This window comes from Oenanthe melanoleuca, chromosome 2 (assembly GCF_029582105.1).
Source record: "Oenanthe melanoleuca isolate GR-GAL-2019-014 chromosome 2, OMel1.0, whole genome shotgun sequence".
Lineage (NCBI taxonomy): Eukaryota > Metazoa > Chordata > Aves > Passeriformes > Muscicapidae > Oenanthe > Oenanthe melanoleuca.
The window spans coordinates 70101174-70117110 of record NC_079335.1 but is presented as its reverse complement, the minus strand read 5'-3'; the positions used below and the strand labels follow the sequence as shown (position 1 = coordinate 70117110).

Here is a 15937-nt window from a genome sequence, read left to right as displayed (position 1 = left end):
TGTACACCACTATGTAATAATCTCAATATAGACTTTCAAATTTTTGGGGTGTTTTATTTGTTCTGTTTCTCAGTGGAGTGGCTTGTCCTTGCTTGCACACAGCTCACACTGAAATCTATTTGCAGCAGCTCACAGTAGTATAGATTTTGTGGGATTAATGGGAAGTGTTTTCTAACAGAACTGCAACTTTTGAAATCGTCTTGGCTTAGAAGAAAAAGTCTCTATCTTTGAATATTGTATGGAGTAGGGAAAATTGTGGGGAGGGCAGAGTGACAGGTTATGGCTCCCTATTCCCTAAATCCCTGTGCTGCTGGTGAGGAGGAGGTAGAGTCCAAAGTGAAGGGATGAATTTGTTCCTGTGAAAAGCTGGTCATGGTGGTGGTGGGAAAGTGCTTTAACTATGTCTGTTTCTGACCATCAGACTCTATTCTTAATTGTCAATAAAATTAATTCATGAGAAAGAAGCTGGGTGGGCATCTGGCAACCAGCCAAGCTGCCTACATTCCTGCATGCTTTCTAAATGTGCACACATTTCAATTTCTGTCCAGCTTTCCCTCTGCTTTTTCCAGAAACTGACAGATTAATATTGAAAATATCTAAATTCAAAGCACCACATTTAACAGAGAATACTGATAGTCTGGATGAATGTAGCCAAAAATTGTGCTACTTCTAGGAACATGGGTAGGAAAGAATGCATTGGTTTTATCCAGTCTTAATCTTAGTCTTATGGTGCTGATGTGAAATTTTTATTGCACTTGAGGAAAGCACTATGTAGGTTCTCAGTCACAGTTAATGTCATGCCAAAAGGATGTCTCTACTCAGGCTTTACTTGCCATACAGAGCAAGCAAGTTTTTGTTGTTTTGGTTTTGAGCTTTTTTGTTGTTGTTGATGTTGTTTGTGGGTTGTTTTTTTTTTTTTTCTATTTTGTTTAGGTTTTTTTTGTGGGTTTTTTTTGTTTTGTTTTGTTTTTTTTTTTTAATTCTTTTTACTTTAATTTTTATTTTTTTTTTATTTTGCTTGTTGTTTTTTGTTTGGTCAGTTGGTTTTGCTTGGAGTTTTTTAACATAAATAAATATTGGCCTCTGTTTTTTCCCCCTCAAGAATATTGAGCTATATTAATTTTTATATATTTTGCACTTAAAATAGAAAATTAATTCTGATTATTTGAATTTTTTTGACTGCAGTTTTGTAGAGGTGCTCTAAGAACAGTCTGGTCTGAGTTTCAAACCCATTTCACAATTCACAGTAAAAACTAAAATGAGTGGACTTTGGTCTAATTGTTAAGTTTTTAGTGCTTCAGACATATGCTGAGGGAGCTTCATATTCTAAACTACTGTGTGGCTGCCCCTTTTCTGTAGTGGATTTTAGGAATGTTTACAATTTCTTGCCTTTCTTCTGTTGTACTTAGACAAAACTTGCTTTGATTTTGGAGTGCTTTGTTCCAGTAAAAGCTCTGGTATTTGTAGCACTGACTTCAAAAGATTTTCAGGAGAAAAAGCACAGGAGAATTTTGAAGAAAAAATTCCTAGTAATAGAATTTGTATACTTTCTGTTTATAATTATAAACTAGCTTCCAGTATGAACCACTGCTAAAGAGCTAAGAGCTAAAACATACCTATCAGGGGACAAATTGTTAATAAGGTGTAATTTGAAAGGGGAAAGATGATGATATCTGCAAAAGGAAATAAGAGCCCCAAGGCTGCATAGAAGTGCCTTATTACCAGTTGCACTGGGCATTCTGTTGAATGAGTTTTATTTATCATGTTTTTGTAGTTACTTCCACTGAGCTTTTGGCAACATTGGAAGAAAAATACCAAAGTACAATATTGTTCTTCTAATGTAGCCATCAAAGAGTTTCTAAATCAAGACATATGGAAAACAGGTTACAGGAGTAGAAGAATATTACACAGCTCTTTCAGAAATAAATTTTTCAGTTGGCCACCCTGTGTGAGATATTTACTAAAATTTCTGTGTGTCATTGAAATTTAGGAGATATTTTCCTCAGCACTTGAAAGGATCTGAATCTAAAAGTTGAGCAGTTTCCTACAAGGTCAGCAGGGAAGGAAATAGGAGGGGAAAACTTGCAGACAAATTATTAAGATGTGTGATTGTTTCAGTGACTACATTACTAAAACTCCTTGTCAATGTTGAATGAGGTAAACACCTTTACATGTAACAGTGGTGTGTTTTCCCTTTAAGCAGCTGTTCCATTGTCCCTGAAAAAGTGGCCAATTTGGATCTGAATGTTTGTATTTTAGAAACTGGATAGAAATCACCCACCCATTTAATGTTTCTGCTACAAGGTTGCTAGATGTCACTGACCTCACTAATTAATAACTTGAATAATGTTCAACATATAACCTAGAGGTGCAAAGTTCCATGTGCCATTGACATTGCTCCAGACCATTCAGTTGTGCCAAAACAAGAGAGAAGGGCTCTTACCTTTTCTTGCCTTCAGACCTTTTCATAGCCTCACTGCCATCTCAGATCTCCATGATGAAGTTGTGATTCAGGGTTGGGTTACGGGCCCCTCGTTCCCACTGCGCCTTCCATTTCAGTTGGAGTACATGATGTTCCCTTGAAGACATTTTCATTTTCTGAGCAGATACCCTCCTTAGTCCTGAGGCTCCTGTTTGCCTTTCTCACCCTTGATTTCTGTATAATTCAGCAGTGCAGCTACACTCCGATGATTTTCCTATTAGCTATAGGTTCAAGATTTCTGATTTTAATAAGCATCTTTTGCATTTTGTGTCTAATGAGAATTTGTCTCAGCCTGCTGGAGTTTTTTTGTCCAACTCCACAGCTCATGGTATTATCTATATGTTGATGACTCTCACTTATGTGCCTCTCTACTTTTTATTCTTCTCCATATCCTTGTTATTTGTTTCTCATGTTATTTTAGCATTTTTCAGATTAAAGCCAATTGTAAATTGTAAAGTAAGCATAAAAAAAATTGAAATTTTCTTATTCTGTCTTTCCCTTTGTGAAGTGTCAATAGTGCTGTCATCAACTCTGTCGCCAACTCTTTGGAATTTTTTTTTCTTTTTTTCTTCTTACTTTGTTCAATTTTGCCCTGTCCACTTTCTAGATGTCTTACATAGTTAAGTGCTATCCTTGAAAGGAAAGAAGAATACTTATCATGATTTTCACAATCACCTTTCTGGGCAATTAACTTAAGCACAAGGATGTAGGATATGTGTCCCCTTGCTGTTGAAACATGTATTTTTTTAGTTAGCTTTTTACTGGACAAGCTGCATGAATTGGTGGCTTTTGTGTTTCTTCTGTTGTTAGCATTCTACTTCTCTGTGCTTTCATCTATCTAAAATCTTCTTATCTGATTTGTTTGCATATTTAATGGAAAAAACAATATTTTAAAGTGCCTTCAGTGGATTTTGTGTCTTGTGAGATACCATTTATAGGTTAACTTTAAAAATATTTTTATTATTGTAGAAGTTGTTGTAAAGCATGGTATTGTCTCTAGAATTGTAGATGAGTATTGCTATTAACAGAATCAGCTATGGCAGAATCTGCTGCAATCCCTAAAGTCTAATGACAAAGCTATTTAAATAAGTAAAAAAGACAAGTGGATATTGTGATGAAGTTGTTCTTCTTTTCCTAAAGTGACATTATGGACAAAATTATATGCAAACATACATTTTTTGTAGTCTCAGTTTTTCAGTATGACTTAGAAGGTGTTATAAATTTCATGCTCCAGTGTATCTTTCAGGTTCATCTGAGCTTTTTTATCTCATATCTAGAAGCTGTAATACAGCTATCTTTGGCATCCAAGGGGAAAGATATAGTATGTTGGCTGTGTCTCTCAGGAATTACTTCAGGAAGGTTTTTGATTTGCATGAAGTTTCTCTGAAGTGCCATGGCTTCCTTGGCTGCCTGTGGCTGAAAGTTGAGGGGGATGATTGCTGGGCACCCCACATCAAAGTGGTGTCTTGAGCAGCAAGTGAGCCCTCATTCCAATGCTGTCTCTTCCATTAAATTTCCATGCAAATTCTTAGCAATGAGCATGTGTACAAGAAAAACAAACAAACAAACAAACAACCTTCTGCCTGTGCTCGAGGTCCAAACCAACATTTTATGGCACTCCAGTACCAGAGGACTCTTCTCACCACTTACTTTTTTTAAGCTTAGGGGCTTGAGAAGTATGAAATTATCTTGAAATTCCTTTCATTTCACTGGAATAAAGAGAATCCTGACATATTAAGACCTAAAAGTTTAAAACACTATTTAGGAAAAAAACATAAATCAAAATGTTGCTTTTTTTTGGTCTTGTAGCCTACTAAAATCATCTTATTTGCAAAAGGAAAAAAAAAACCCAGGAAACATTTCAAAACTCAATGTGGTAACACAGATGTTAAATCTTAAAGGATTCATATGTAATTTATTCAAAACATTAAATTTACTGTATGTAGTATAATTTCAGAATGTGCATTAAAGATGTGTTGTGAAATCTCATTCCTACCTGCTGAATGGCTGCCAAGTTTGGTAGTGCAAGAACATTTTGTTGTTTTACCCCTTCAGCACAGTTTTGCATTCAATTTTTAAATGTCCATAAAAACTGTAAAACCCTCAAAATGCCAGATTGGAGCAATAAAAACTTTGAAAGTCACAGTGCAACAGTATTGGGTTTTTTAATAACTCTCTAGGAGCAGGATTGAAAATCTTGGTTCATACATACTAAAGTTTAGAGTTGCTAGCTTCTAGGTTTGGAACTTCATTTTCCTCTCTCAAGCTGGGTCTTTCAAGTGTAAAGCAAATGGATATTTTGTGGGATTTAGAAATCCTTGCAGAAGACAAAGAGGGAAATGCACAGGTGGAAGGGTAGCTGGCATTTGTGGAAGTTCAGTCTTGGATAGAGTCCTGTGTCATTCCAGTCAGTGGAGTGGCTCAACACTGAGGGTTTGTGAAAGTCTTAGTAACTCTGAATTCTTCTCTAATGTGATTAATTTTTTCCTTTTATCATATTAGCTCTGACAATTTTCAACAACTGTTTATTTGCATATTCAGTAAATCAGATGATTAAAACTTTGGCTGCTTTGTGAATTGGCAGAGTATGTACTTCTCACTTTTTTATATACTTCAGGCTAGTATATTTGGAATAAAATTAAGTTGACATCAGCTTCTCGAAGCCATATAAAGCTTCAGATATTACTTGGTTTAAGTACAAAATTATATATCTATCAGGGGATCTCAGTTCTAACTGAATTCCAAAGCCTGGAAAATTCAGGCATGATTTTATGTTTATTTCCATACGTTTTGCAGTGCTTATTTTATAATAAACTGTAATTTTTTAACTGTGGATGAACAGTAAAAGCTGATTCTGAACAAATGAAAACACACATGATGTTATTCCCAGGAAAATTGGCTGTTACATGTGGCAAAAAAAAACTTGGAGGCAAAATAATGCAGCGACTGTAGCCAATTAGTAAAGTTGTCCATATGGTGCTGGACTTCTTGTTTGAGCTGCTGGCCTCTCACTTCATGTGGAAGCCTAACCAGAATGCCTTGAATCCTCAGAAACCAGCTTTTCCTCCTTTCTTGTGAGCCAGAAGGGGGAGCTATATTAAAAGCAAGCCCCTTTTTAATAATTCGCTCTAGTTTTTCATTTAGAGAATGGTAGCTTCCAAAGGTATTTGTCAGGAGCCTATTGGCAAGATAGGCAGCTCCAGCAGTAATGGCTGAGGATGAGGGGTCATGACTCTGTGGAAAACAAGGAAAATGGTTCCTGGGAAGTAGAGACAGGTATAAATCTTCCCTAAGTGGCTTTACATACTTGCTGGAAGCAAGGATGTCATTATACCAAAGCATGCCTTAAAACTTCTGGTAACCATCAAAACCACCACTAACTCTGCGGCTGCTAATTTGCTGCTAATGTCTTGCTGGTGTGCTGCTCCCTGGCTGCATTCTTCCTTTGGGTTTACAATCCTGACACTTCTTTATGGCCTCTTTAAATTCAGCTGTTGGAATCCGAAGTGCACAGCTAATTAGGCAGGCTGCAAGGCACCCTTGCCAAACAAGCCAGAACATTCTGAAGCCATTCCGTGGCTGGGCTTGGTGTGAACAGTAAGGGGATATTGCTCACGTTTGTTGACATATATTATTATGGTTATTGCCGTTCTACCCCACGTCCCCAGAGTATTGTTTAAATACGTGATACAGGAGATGAAAGCAAGCAGATAGCGAAAAAAGGGAGGGTTACAAAAAAAGGAAATATCATGTAGTTGTTAGTTTTTGGCATTGTGTAATTAAACCATCTTCTTTAATGTTATTTTTGCCAGTATCTAATTAGCAGAGCCATCTGCCTAAGAAGTGCTGGGCCATCTGTCTGGAATACTGTTCTGTTCAGTTCCTGGTTCTTGACTAATTAACTTCTTTCTCTATGAAATGTAATAGTACATTCTGTTTCTACATTTCAAAGTTCATGCATAGAATATATATATATGAATGCATACCTGTCTGCCTGTATATGTTTTGAATATCTGTGTAGCTACAGGAACATAGTTCTCCCAGGAGGTCTGATTGTACTCAGTTATGTGTGCAGCATACTTTATTTGTTGCCCTGTCAGTAAAACTAATACATCTCCCACTTAAATCATTCTAATAGGCTAGTCCTTTATTGACTGTGTTCAAATTTAAAATTTCCTGTCTACGTTTACTAATTAAAGTTAGAATTACAGAAAGGGGCAACATTAAAGTTAAGTGCATAGGGCTCTGTTTGTTTAGTTTTTTTCCTGTTACATTTTGTAATTTTTCTGGAAAACTATGTGATAATTTAGGTTGGAAGGGATCTCCAGATGTCTTGCCTGGGGACTTCCCTTGTTGCTGCATGTTGGGCATGTAAGAGAATCCCTTGACTTCTGTGAACTTTATTTACTGTTTTCTACACTTTCCATATTTCTCTTTTAGTGTTCTTCAAGGGTGTTTGGATAAATCAGTTTAAATTAGAGATAGTTTTTCAGCTTTTGTTGCAGTTAATTTCTTTGCAGTTACTTAGTTTAACTTGCTGAAGATACAGTAGTTTGACTTCTAACCAAGACTCTTACTGTTCATCCAGAGAAGTCACTAAAATATGCATGTTGTTACAAAGAATATTATTAATTTCAAGAATGCAATTTTTAACTTAACATGTTAAAAAAGTTTTTATGGGTGTTGAATGCACATTTTTCTTCATTTTGAAGATAATAGTTTCATTGCATATTCTCAAGCTGGATTTTTTTTTTCTTTGCTGGCTGGAATTTCTCTCCTCCTACTACCCCTTGAAAATGCCAGGAGAGGTTTCATCTGAAGTTTTGAAGTTCTTTACAAACATCAATGTTTAAAACACGCAGTTATTTACAATTGAGATTTTTTCAAAAAGCTGCCTGACATCAGTTTAAAACTTGAGTTCAAGCTTAGAGTTAAGTGTGCACCAAAGTTTTGTTCAGTCTGATTTTATGTCAAATCTGTATGGACCTTTGTGGCTCATGCATTCTTTTTTAACCAAAGGAAAGAATATGTGTTCCAAAGTGAACTGTGAGAACCTCCTCAGAGTACACTGGGTCACGTTCAAGTCTTTCAAGTGCAGTCTTTGGAGTTGCTCACGTTGACTTTCACAGCATTAAACATCTCACTACATTACATAATTGAGGGTTTTTCATGTATAAAATAATGTATATATAAAGGAGGTAGGGAAATTAGAAGCACACTGAGTCAAGGCATTAAATTCATAGAGGTACTTGAAAGACCATATCGATCATAGGATTTATAAAAACCATGTCATGGTAAATATTGTCAGCTAGCAAGAAACAAACTGATGTGCCACCCTAAACTCTTCTCCTTAACCTATGCAGCTGTGTTCTTTGTAGAGGTGTGTAGTAGTAGCTGTGTATGGCCTGTCCTTATTTTCTCTTACACTGACTTTCAAATCCCTGTTTGCTCTTTCCCCCGAGCGAGCAAACTTGAGTGTCTATAATTTGGTTCAATGAACTTTGTTGCCAGCTTAAGTAGAATTATAATATTATTTAAAACCAGTACGCTGAATGCTGCAGGTTGTGTTTTGAGTGTGAAAACTAAAGGTAAAGAAAAATTAAAAAAAATATATCCTAACAGGATAAACCTTAGCTGTATAGATCTTCATAGTGAATCAAATATCCAACATGGTTTGCATGTCATATCTGCACTCCTCCTCTGAACTTCATGGAAATATCAGCAATTAGTATTAAGCAGGAGAATATGTCAATTTAAGGGAAGCAGTGGATAACAGTAATATCTGTAAAAATGGTTTTGCACTTGCTTTCTAGAATAATGCAATCCATATGTGTCCATCTGGTCTTTCAGAATGACATTTTCAAGTCATAATCTTCTAATGGCAAAACTCACATTGTTATTATTCTGTGAGGACATTTTGTTTTGTCTTTGTGTGCTGAAGATTCAGGACACATTTTTCTCATTTTTTTCCCCACACGGAAATGACATTTATCTTAAATAGTTTTCTACCTGTCTTCCTCCTGTATAAAAGCACTAGACTGTGTTGCATATCTGAATTTCCATTTTGTGGGAAACTCCCCTGAATTTCCTGGAGATTAGAAGGTAAAAAGAAAGCAAGCTCTGTATAGAAATATTTGCCTGCATTACTGAACTATGTGGGAGCCTTAGGAACCAACAGATTGAACTACACAGCTCTCTTCAGATGCCTTTCTGCTCCATTTGCAGCCTTCTCTATTATTATCTCCTCTAGCAGTGTGACCAAGGGCTATAGGACTATGAGTAACTTGGTTTCAAAGGTGGGACTTAGCTTCTATACCAGTGTGTCTGCATTTATTTCTTGTCCACTTAATATTACTCCTTTTTAGCAGATGTTGTTGTGAATAGGGCTTTCCCAGAGAGTTGGCCATTTGGTTAACTTGCAAGCAAATCTATTTATATCTACTTTTAGCAGTTTCTTCTGTTTGGGTTTTGTATGTGCTGTTAACTATGATGTCCAGAATAATTACACAATGTTTTAATATTTCACATCCTTCTCCTTCAAATTAATTTTACTGTGGACTTAGAGCCAATTGAAAGCTGGGCATTTTGTCACTGAAAATTGGTTTATTGATAAACATTTTGTATTTAATGCAAGCTTTTTCCTTCTCTTCATGTTCGGCATGTTTTCTCAGTTCAGTTGTGGCAACACTTCAAACCTTCCTTTTAAGTACCCATATTTCAATCTCTTTCTGCTCTGACCTCCTGCTGGTAACTAACCCTTGTGTTTCTCCAGGCATTTGAAATTTTTTGTGTTGTTCAGAGATAACGTATTCAGCACTTGTACCTAGTGCCATGTAATGTGGAGGTTCAGTGTGTCCTAATGGATTGATTAGGAATTCATGGTTGTCCTACAATCTCCATTTGCATTACTGAGTCGAAGGAGCTTGGTCATTGCTGCTAATTTATCTAACTCAGCAGGAGATTTCTTTCATGCTGCTAGACACAGTTTGCTGTAAACTCTAGGGTCATTCACAAGTGGATTCTTCCAGAAGCTTTCAATATATTCCCCTATACACCATAGTCATTTAGCATTGCAAAAGCAAATGCTGTAACAAGGAAAGTTTAGGATGGAGGAGGAGAAGTAATTACATTAATTTTCATAAGTCAGTTTTTTTTCCTTGAAGTGAAAAATGTTCATTCTTGGGCTTGTTGAGACACAAATGCTCTGAAAGGCATTTCCCCCTTTAATTTAACTGGGCTTTCACCCTGTTATTAATTAGACAGCCTGCTTGCTATTATTACAGTCTCTATTAAAAAACAGGGACAAAATATTTCCTATATTAAATCTGGATAAATGGTCTTTCATTATTTCCTTGTAAATAAAAACAAAAGGCTGTGGTTTCAGTAATTAGGCAGCAGTGGTTACTTCAGAAATCTCAATTTTTCTTGATAAAATGTGAAATGCTTTGTGGCATTTTTATCTAAAGAACATTTTTATCTAAAGATGTGCATTGTTGAGATGAAAAAATGCAGCCTGATTGAAAATGCTCTTTGACTACACAGCATATTCAGGCATTCAAATATGTACATGCATTGGCACATTAACACCAAGCATGCAACCTGCTCCACTGAACAGCAAAGTTTGTAAGTCATAGCTGCTGAATGTTAAATATGGAAATAACTGGAATTAACTCACGCAGTGAAACTCTAGTAATGCAGACTGGGCATTGTAGTCGTGGCATAAATCTGTTGAAGCAGTGAGACAGCTGGAAAAATGAGGATAAATTGCTTCTGCTTTGCAGTGCACTGTTGCACTGTTGTATTGTATGTCTCTGCCCATTGCTTCTTTCTCTGAATGGATGTTTTAGTGCTTCTGATGAGTGCTGCAGTCATACCTTTAGAGACTAAAATCTTCACTTGATGCTTGAGATAAATACTTCAAAAAGTGCAACAGGCCACACTTTCCATTGAGAAAGGTTTCTCAGAAGAGCTGAGCTCAGATGCTGTGGTGATGCAGGCCACCTCTGCTGGAGAAAGAGATTCAGCATTTCTGTTCAGCCTTTCTGTGTGTTCCTCTATCTGCTTACCCCCATAAAACTAGGAAAAAAAAAAAAAAAAAAAAAGAAAGAAAAAAGGAAGCTAAAGTATCAAATGTAACTGTGGTTGTTTCTGCTGTAGTGATTGGTACAGTGAATCGTGGTGTTGGCCAGCTCCCTTTTGGATTAATGAAAAACCTTCAACAGTAAAGCCACATTTCTAAGGAGAAAACTCTTGAGAGGCATTTATGGATAGGATCACTGACAGCTAATCATCAGTGTATCTGAAACACACAACACAAACATGGGCTTAGATAGCTCAGAGGCTATCTAAGATTTTCATGTTACCTGCAATTCTAACAAATTCCTTTTGGTTGCAGGCAGTGGAGTGGCAATGTGATGAAGCTACTAAACGAGCCTGTTACAGTAAAGGCAAATCAAAGGTAAGCATGACACAGCTGCTCTGCTTTAATAAAGATTTTATGTTAATAGCAGGTGTAATTCAGTGTATGAATCCCTACCTTATTCATTTTTACTGTCTCCCTTTCTGAAGAGAGATGTAGAAGAGGAATCTGCCACTGATGTGTAAGCAAAGAAATAAAGAAGAATATAGGGAGCATGGGGTGAGAGATACAGTCACTTGATTTCTGTCTGAAATGGCCACTAGCTTTAGTTTCCAACAATTTACTGTTTTGACACCAAGGTTAAACATGGCATGTCATATGCAGTGAACTGTATTCTCACTTCATTTCCTGTGCTGTAAATCCTGAATCATTGTGTACTTACTTTGTAATATTCTCAGTTTATATCCCTGTGTTTGACATGCAGTTTTATTAACTTTTTTATTTCCTATGTACTGGTGGTATGAAGAAAATAATATTGAATTCACTAACTTCTTAGACATTGAACATTGATGTATTTTTGTATTTAAAACCAATCCTTTATCTGGCCAACTGCAACTTCTATTATTCAGTACAGGTGTATGTAATGCTAAATGGAACCTTTGGCTGTCCCAACCTGAAGCTAGTTATCAAATTAATTATAAAAGCAGTTAGAATTGCATGCAATTTATGTTTTTAATTTTTATACTGTTTCATAATTAAAGTTGAGCTATAACATAAAGGGAGAACACATCAAGAGTGATAAGTGCAAAAGAGCACACTTTTATTCAGCAGAATGTGTTGCTTACATTATTGTTGTGCAAAACTAAAAAAATCCCAAGCTTCAAAAACATATTGAAAAGATCTATCATCTAGTAGAGAAGGAATCTCTTCAGCATAATCATCTAATCACTGACTTTTATATTTCTCCCAGTAAACAGTTAATTTCCAGCTCCTTTTTTACTAAGTGCTGGATAATAAAATTGCAGTGTTTGATTGTACATTTGAGATTAAAGAGGAAGAATGGCCTCACTTCTGAAGCAGGGCCATGTTACAATACATGTTATACACTGTGAGGTATAGAAAAGAAAGGATTTTTGCAACCTCATATTTTAAGCAAATGTTTAATTTTCTAAGTTGTTATTTTTCCCTAAAAATTATGCTTCTATATGTAATATATCCCTCAAGATATATCCCTTAGCTTTCAGATAACAATACTTGGAAGTAAGGGAATATGGTCAAGTGTCAATAGAGTATGTCACAAAGTATTGATCAAGGGCCATATACAGTAGAAACTATTCTGGTAGGAATGCTATGTGTAATTATACATGTATGGCTTTGTTTCCCAGTGATTTTCCAAGTTTAAGGCTGTGAGAATAACATTCAGCTTGTTTGAAAGTCACAGTGCAGTGACTGATCTAACATGATGGATGGAAGTAATTGCAAATTCAAGGCTATAGAAGTGTGCTTTGGAATAATATGTTGACAGCACTGTTACTACATTTGATTCAACAACATAAAGCATCTGTTGCTACTAAATAATTTTGTAAGGAGAAATGCACAACACTGGTGATACACATTTAAAAATGGGCCTTAGTATAGTTTTATTTTCATGCAGAGATTCATTTATGCTCATCACACCCTTTTGAAGAAGATGATGATTGGAAGTTAAGCTGTCACTACAAAATGGTTTATATGCTATTCAAATAATGACCTCTCAGATTATTTCTTAGTATTGCTATTACTTGTCTAAAGGTTTCATTTATACCCATAGCCATGTTCCTCATTCACAATCTAGAAGAGGAGTATAATCTTTATGCTTCATTACATTCAAAAGAAGTCCTGGGAGTAAATGCTTCTCTTCTTATCATTACCATTTGGGTTGTGGTTTTGGGGTTTTTTTGGTGTGCAAACTTTGTGGCCTCAAAGGTTCATATGGGAGTAGCTGGAGAATGCAGAGATACTGTCTGAGAAAGCCTAGCCAGCTGGAATGGCAACTGTCTTTTTGAACTTTTCATGCCTCTTTTGTTTTCACTGATGTGGTCAAGGTTAAATTCAAAGATAGATTTATGACCAGAGAAAGGATAGTCAAATGATGTTTGTCTTTTATTGCCTTATTTCCAAGATTAAAGCAAGGTCACTACACTCTCTGTAGAAGGACATGCATACAGAGCCTTCCCTTGGAAAAAATGGGAATTATCTGATCAGGAGGAATTCATTCCAGTGCTGCATTGTCCCTCTAGAGGAAATCTCTTTGCAAACACAATTCTAGTTACTGTTATCAGAAAAGCTTGCTTGCTTCCCCGTTGTATAAATAGATGCAGCCCAAATTGCAGAGCTGCTGGGGATTGCATTTCTGTAATATTTCTCAGGTGAATTCAGATTCCAGGGCAGGCACATGTAACTGTAGGAAGACACAGGAGAGGCTAGAGTCAAAATATGTTCAGGCCAGCCCAGAGTGTGGCAAAGGAGAGATGAGGAGTGCAGGGATGGCTGTGGGTAGATTGCTCATTCAGATCCTGGTTTCTCTAGAAGCTCTGCTGACCACAGAGCAGCAAGGGGGCAGTAAGTTCAGGTGGCAAAACCTGAACTCATTGCTTGAAAATCACTTTAACTGATGCAGTGTATGCCCTGAAACCAGAAGGTGGCTTTGAGCCCTGAAGCAACTCAAGTAGTTTTGAGATAATGGTCAGTGAAACACAACTCATTTTTTGTTCTTGAGAAAGAAGCTGCATGGAATTTTTGCCTGTGGCTGTTATCAGTTGCTCTGAGGTTTATGCTTTAGAAGCCAACGAAGGAAAAGAGCTGAAGGGGAAAATACATAGGGACATCTGTCACATTTGACAGTGTAATGTGCATTTGACTTTTGAAGGCCAATGTTTGTTATTCAGAATTCAGACATTTATCTACCAATTTAAGCTTTTGCCTAAAATAGCTAGTGGCTCCAAGAGTGAGCCAGGCAGAATTATCTCCCTGTGGCCAGCATGCATTAGCATGAAGAAGTCTAAAATATCAGACACAACTAAGAGAATAAATTTCCCTATTCATACTGACACTTGTGGTCAGGAATGTTAGAAAGAAAATATATAAATGCACTTGTTGAGAATGCAATAAACCAAAGAGAGGTTAAAAATAATAATGCTAGTTGAAATTAAGTCCCATCTCTAGCTTATTTAAGATTCTAATGACTGGGTATGTTAGTATCTGAACCTTCAATAAAAGTATTTAAAAATTAAACACAGCTATGTTTAAAAGGTTAACCTATACAAGAAATATTGCTGAAAGAGATAATTACTTTGCACTCAGACTCACTTGGTCTTTCAAAGTAGTCTTAAATAACAACCTGGCCTGCTTGGCTGATGAATTGCTTCTAATAGTCACATTTTGTCTCAGATATGTTGATACAAAAGTAGAAAGTACTTCATAAATGTATTTCTTTATCTCAGATATATTTTTATAAGCAAGTAGGAAAGTATATGACATAGAGTTTGAGATGAACTGGAGAAAAAGGCTACAAAAAAGATGGCTGCCAAACCTAATACCATCCCTGACCTTAAAAATCCTTTGCTTTGAAGTTTTTTGTCACTTCTACAACAAAACATCTCATTTTTGCATGTGTCAGAAGTGAATCAGTACAGCCAAACTTGATTTTGGAGCTAGAAAAGTGAAGAATTCAAGTGACTAAATAGTGAAGTCCTTTTTCAGTATGTTTTTGGGTGATGATAGTTTTATTCACAACCAATTTTTTAAAATTTTCTTTTGCATTAATGTGGATATTTTTTCAAATTGAAAAAAGTTGCCAATTTAAAAAATTTATTATTTAATTTTCCTTTTTTTTTGCACTGTTTCCAACAGAAATTCCATATGAGATGTCTTATTTGCCCTCCTGCAGTATGATTGTTGTCAAGTTGGCACAGGACTTGGGAACATTAAAGAAAGAATGCTGTGATTCCCAAGAATGTCAGAGTTTATGAAATTAGCATTGTTTTTGAACAAAATGAGTGGGTGATCAGCGTGCAAGTAATTTGGAAGTGACACTATTTCAGGGAGCTCTGGAATATGAAGAGGAGAGGTTGGATGGGTTGTAATGTCAGAACCCACTTATTTTTCCTACACATACATTCCATGCCTTATTGCAAAGGGCAGAATGGAAACAGAACAGTGAATAAATTACTGTCTTACATTCTGTGGACCTCCTTGAGCACCCTTCCAATGAAAAAACAAAAACCAATCCCCAAAAAAGTTGCCCTCTAGTTTTGGGGGGGGTGGGTTTGGTGGGGGAGTTTGAGCAGTCTGACAGAAGGAAACTGCCAAAACTACCAACACTACTAAGTTGTGAAACAACTGGTTTATTAATGGCTTGTTGCATTGCCCAACTTGGTTATATGGTTGTGTATTAGCTTCTTTGTAGTTTAAATAATTTTAAGATGACAGTTTTATAAAGTTCAATATAAAAACTTTGTAATTTTTACCCAATGGGAATCAAATTTTACTTCCAAGATGTTTGTCCCTTGCTGTTAGATGCTCAAAAAGAAGCATTTAAAAGCTACTTTTTCACAAGAAACTAATGCAAATGTGGGTTTGAAAAGTTTTTTTTCTAAGAGGTAGTTTCTTCACTGAGATTTTAGAGGATTTTTTTGAGTTTATTTTTAACTTGACTTTTATGAAGAAAGGTATAGAAGATAAATTCTTTAAGTTTTCTCAGAGACCTTTAAAATATTTTCCCAATCTTCTTTTGCAGTCTATTTTGTGCCTGTTCAATTTATTCAGGATTATATTTGTTGTCTTCCAGGATGAGAGTCTATTTTCAAGATAAACAAGCAATCCATTTAATATAACTGTAGGCCAGATAATGGGACTTCTGTGCTATTACTATTGTATGGATTTACTTACATGATTTCACTTAACATCAGCTGGAATTGCTCAGCTGTATTTTCAGAAGGCTTTTTCAGACTTTTTATGAGACTATCTTGTGAATGCTAGAGAGCATTCAAATGTAAGTTTCCAGGAAACTTTCTTTTTTCCATACATATTGTTGATCATTTTATTGGATATGGACA

General features: G+C 36.0%; 1 protein-coding gene across 7 annotated transcripts in view; it reads left to right on the top strand.

The window, feature by feature from the left end:
- The window catches only part of SEMA5A (semaphorin 5A), a 356553-nt gene that overhangs the window by 204120 nt on the left and 136496 nt on the right, over window positions 1-15937 (top strand). For all 7 annotated transcript variants that reach the window (XM_056483463.1, XM_056483464.1, XM_056483466.1 and 4 more), the window contains one exon: window positions 10878-10940. In XM_056483463.1, the coding sequence (XP_056339438.1) occupies window positions 10878-10940 (63 nt within the window). The remainder of the gene's footprint in view (window positions 1-10877; window positions 10941-15937) is intronic.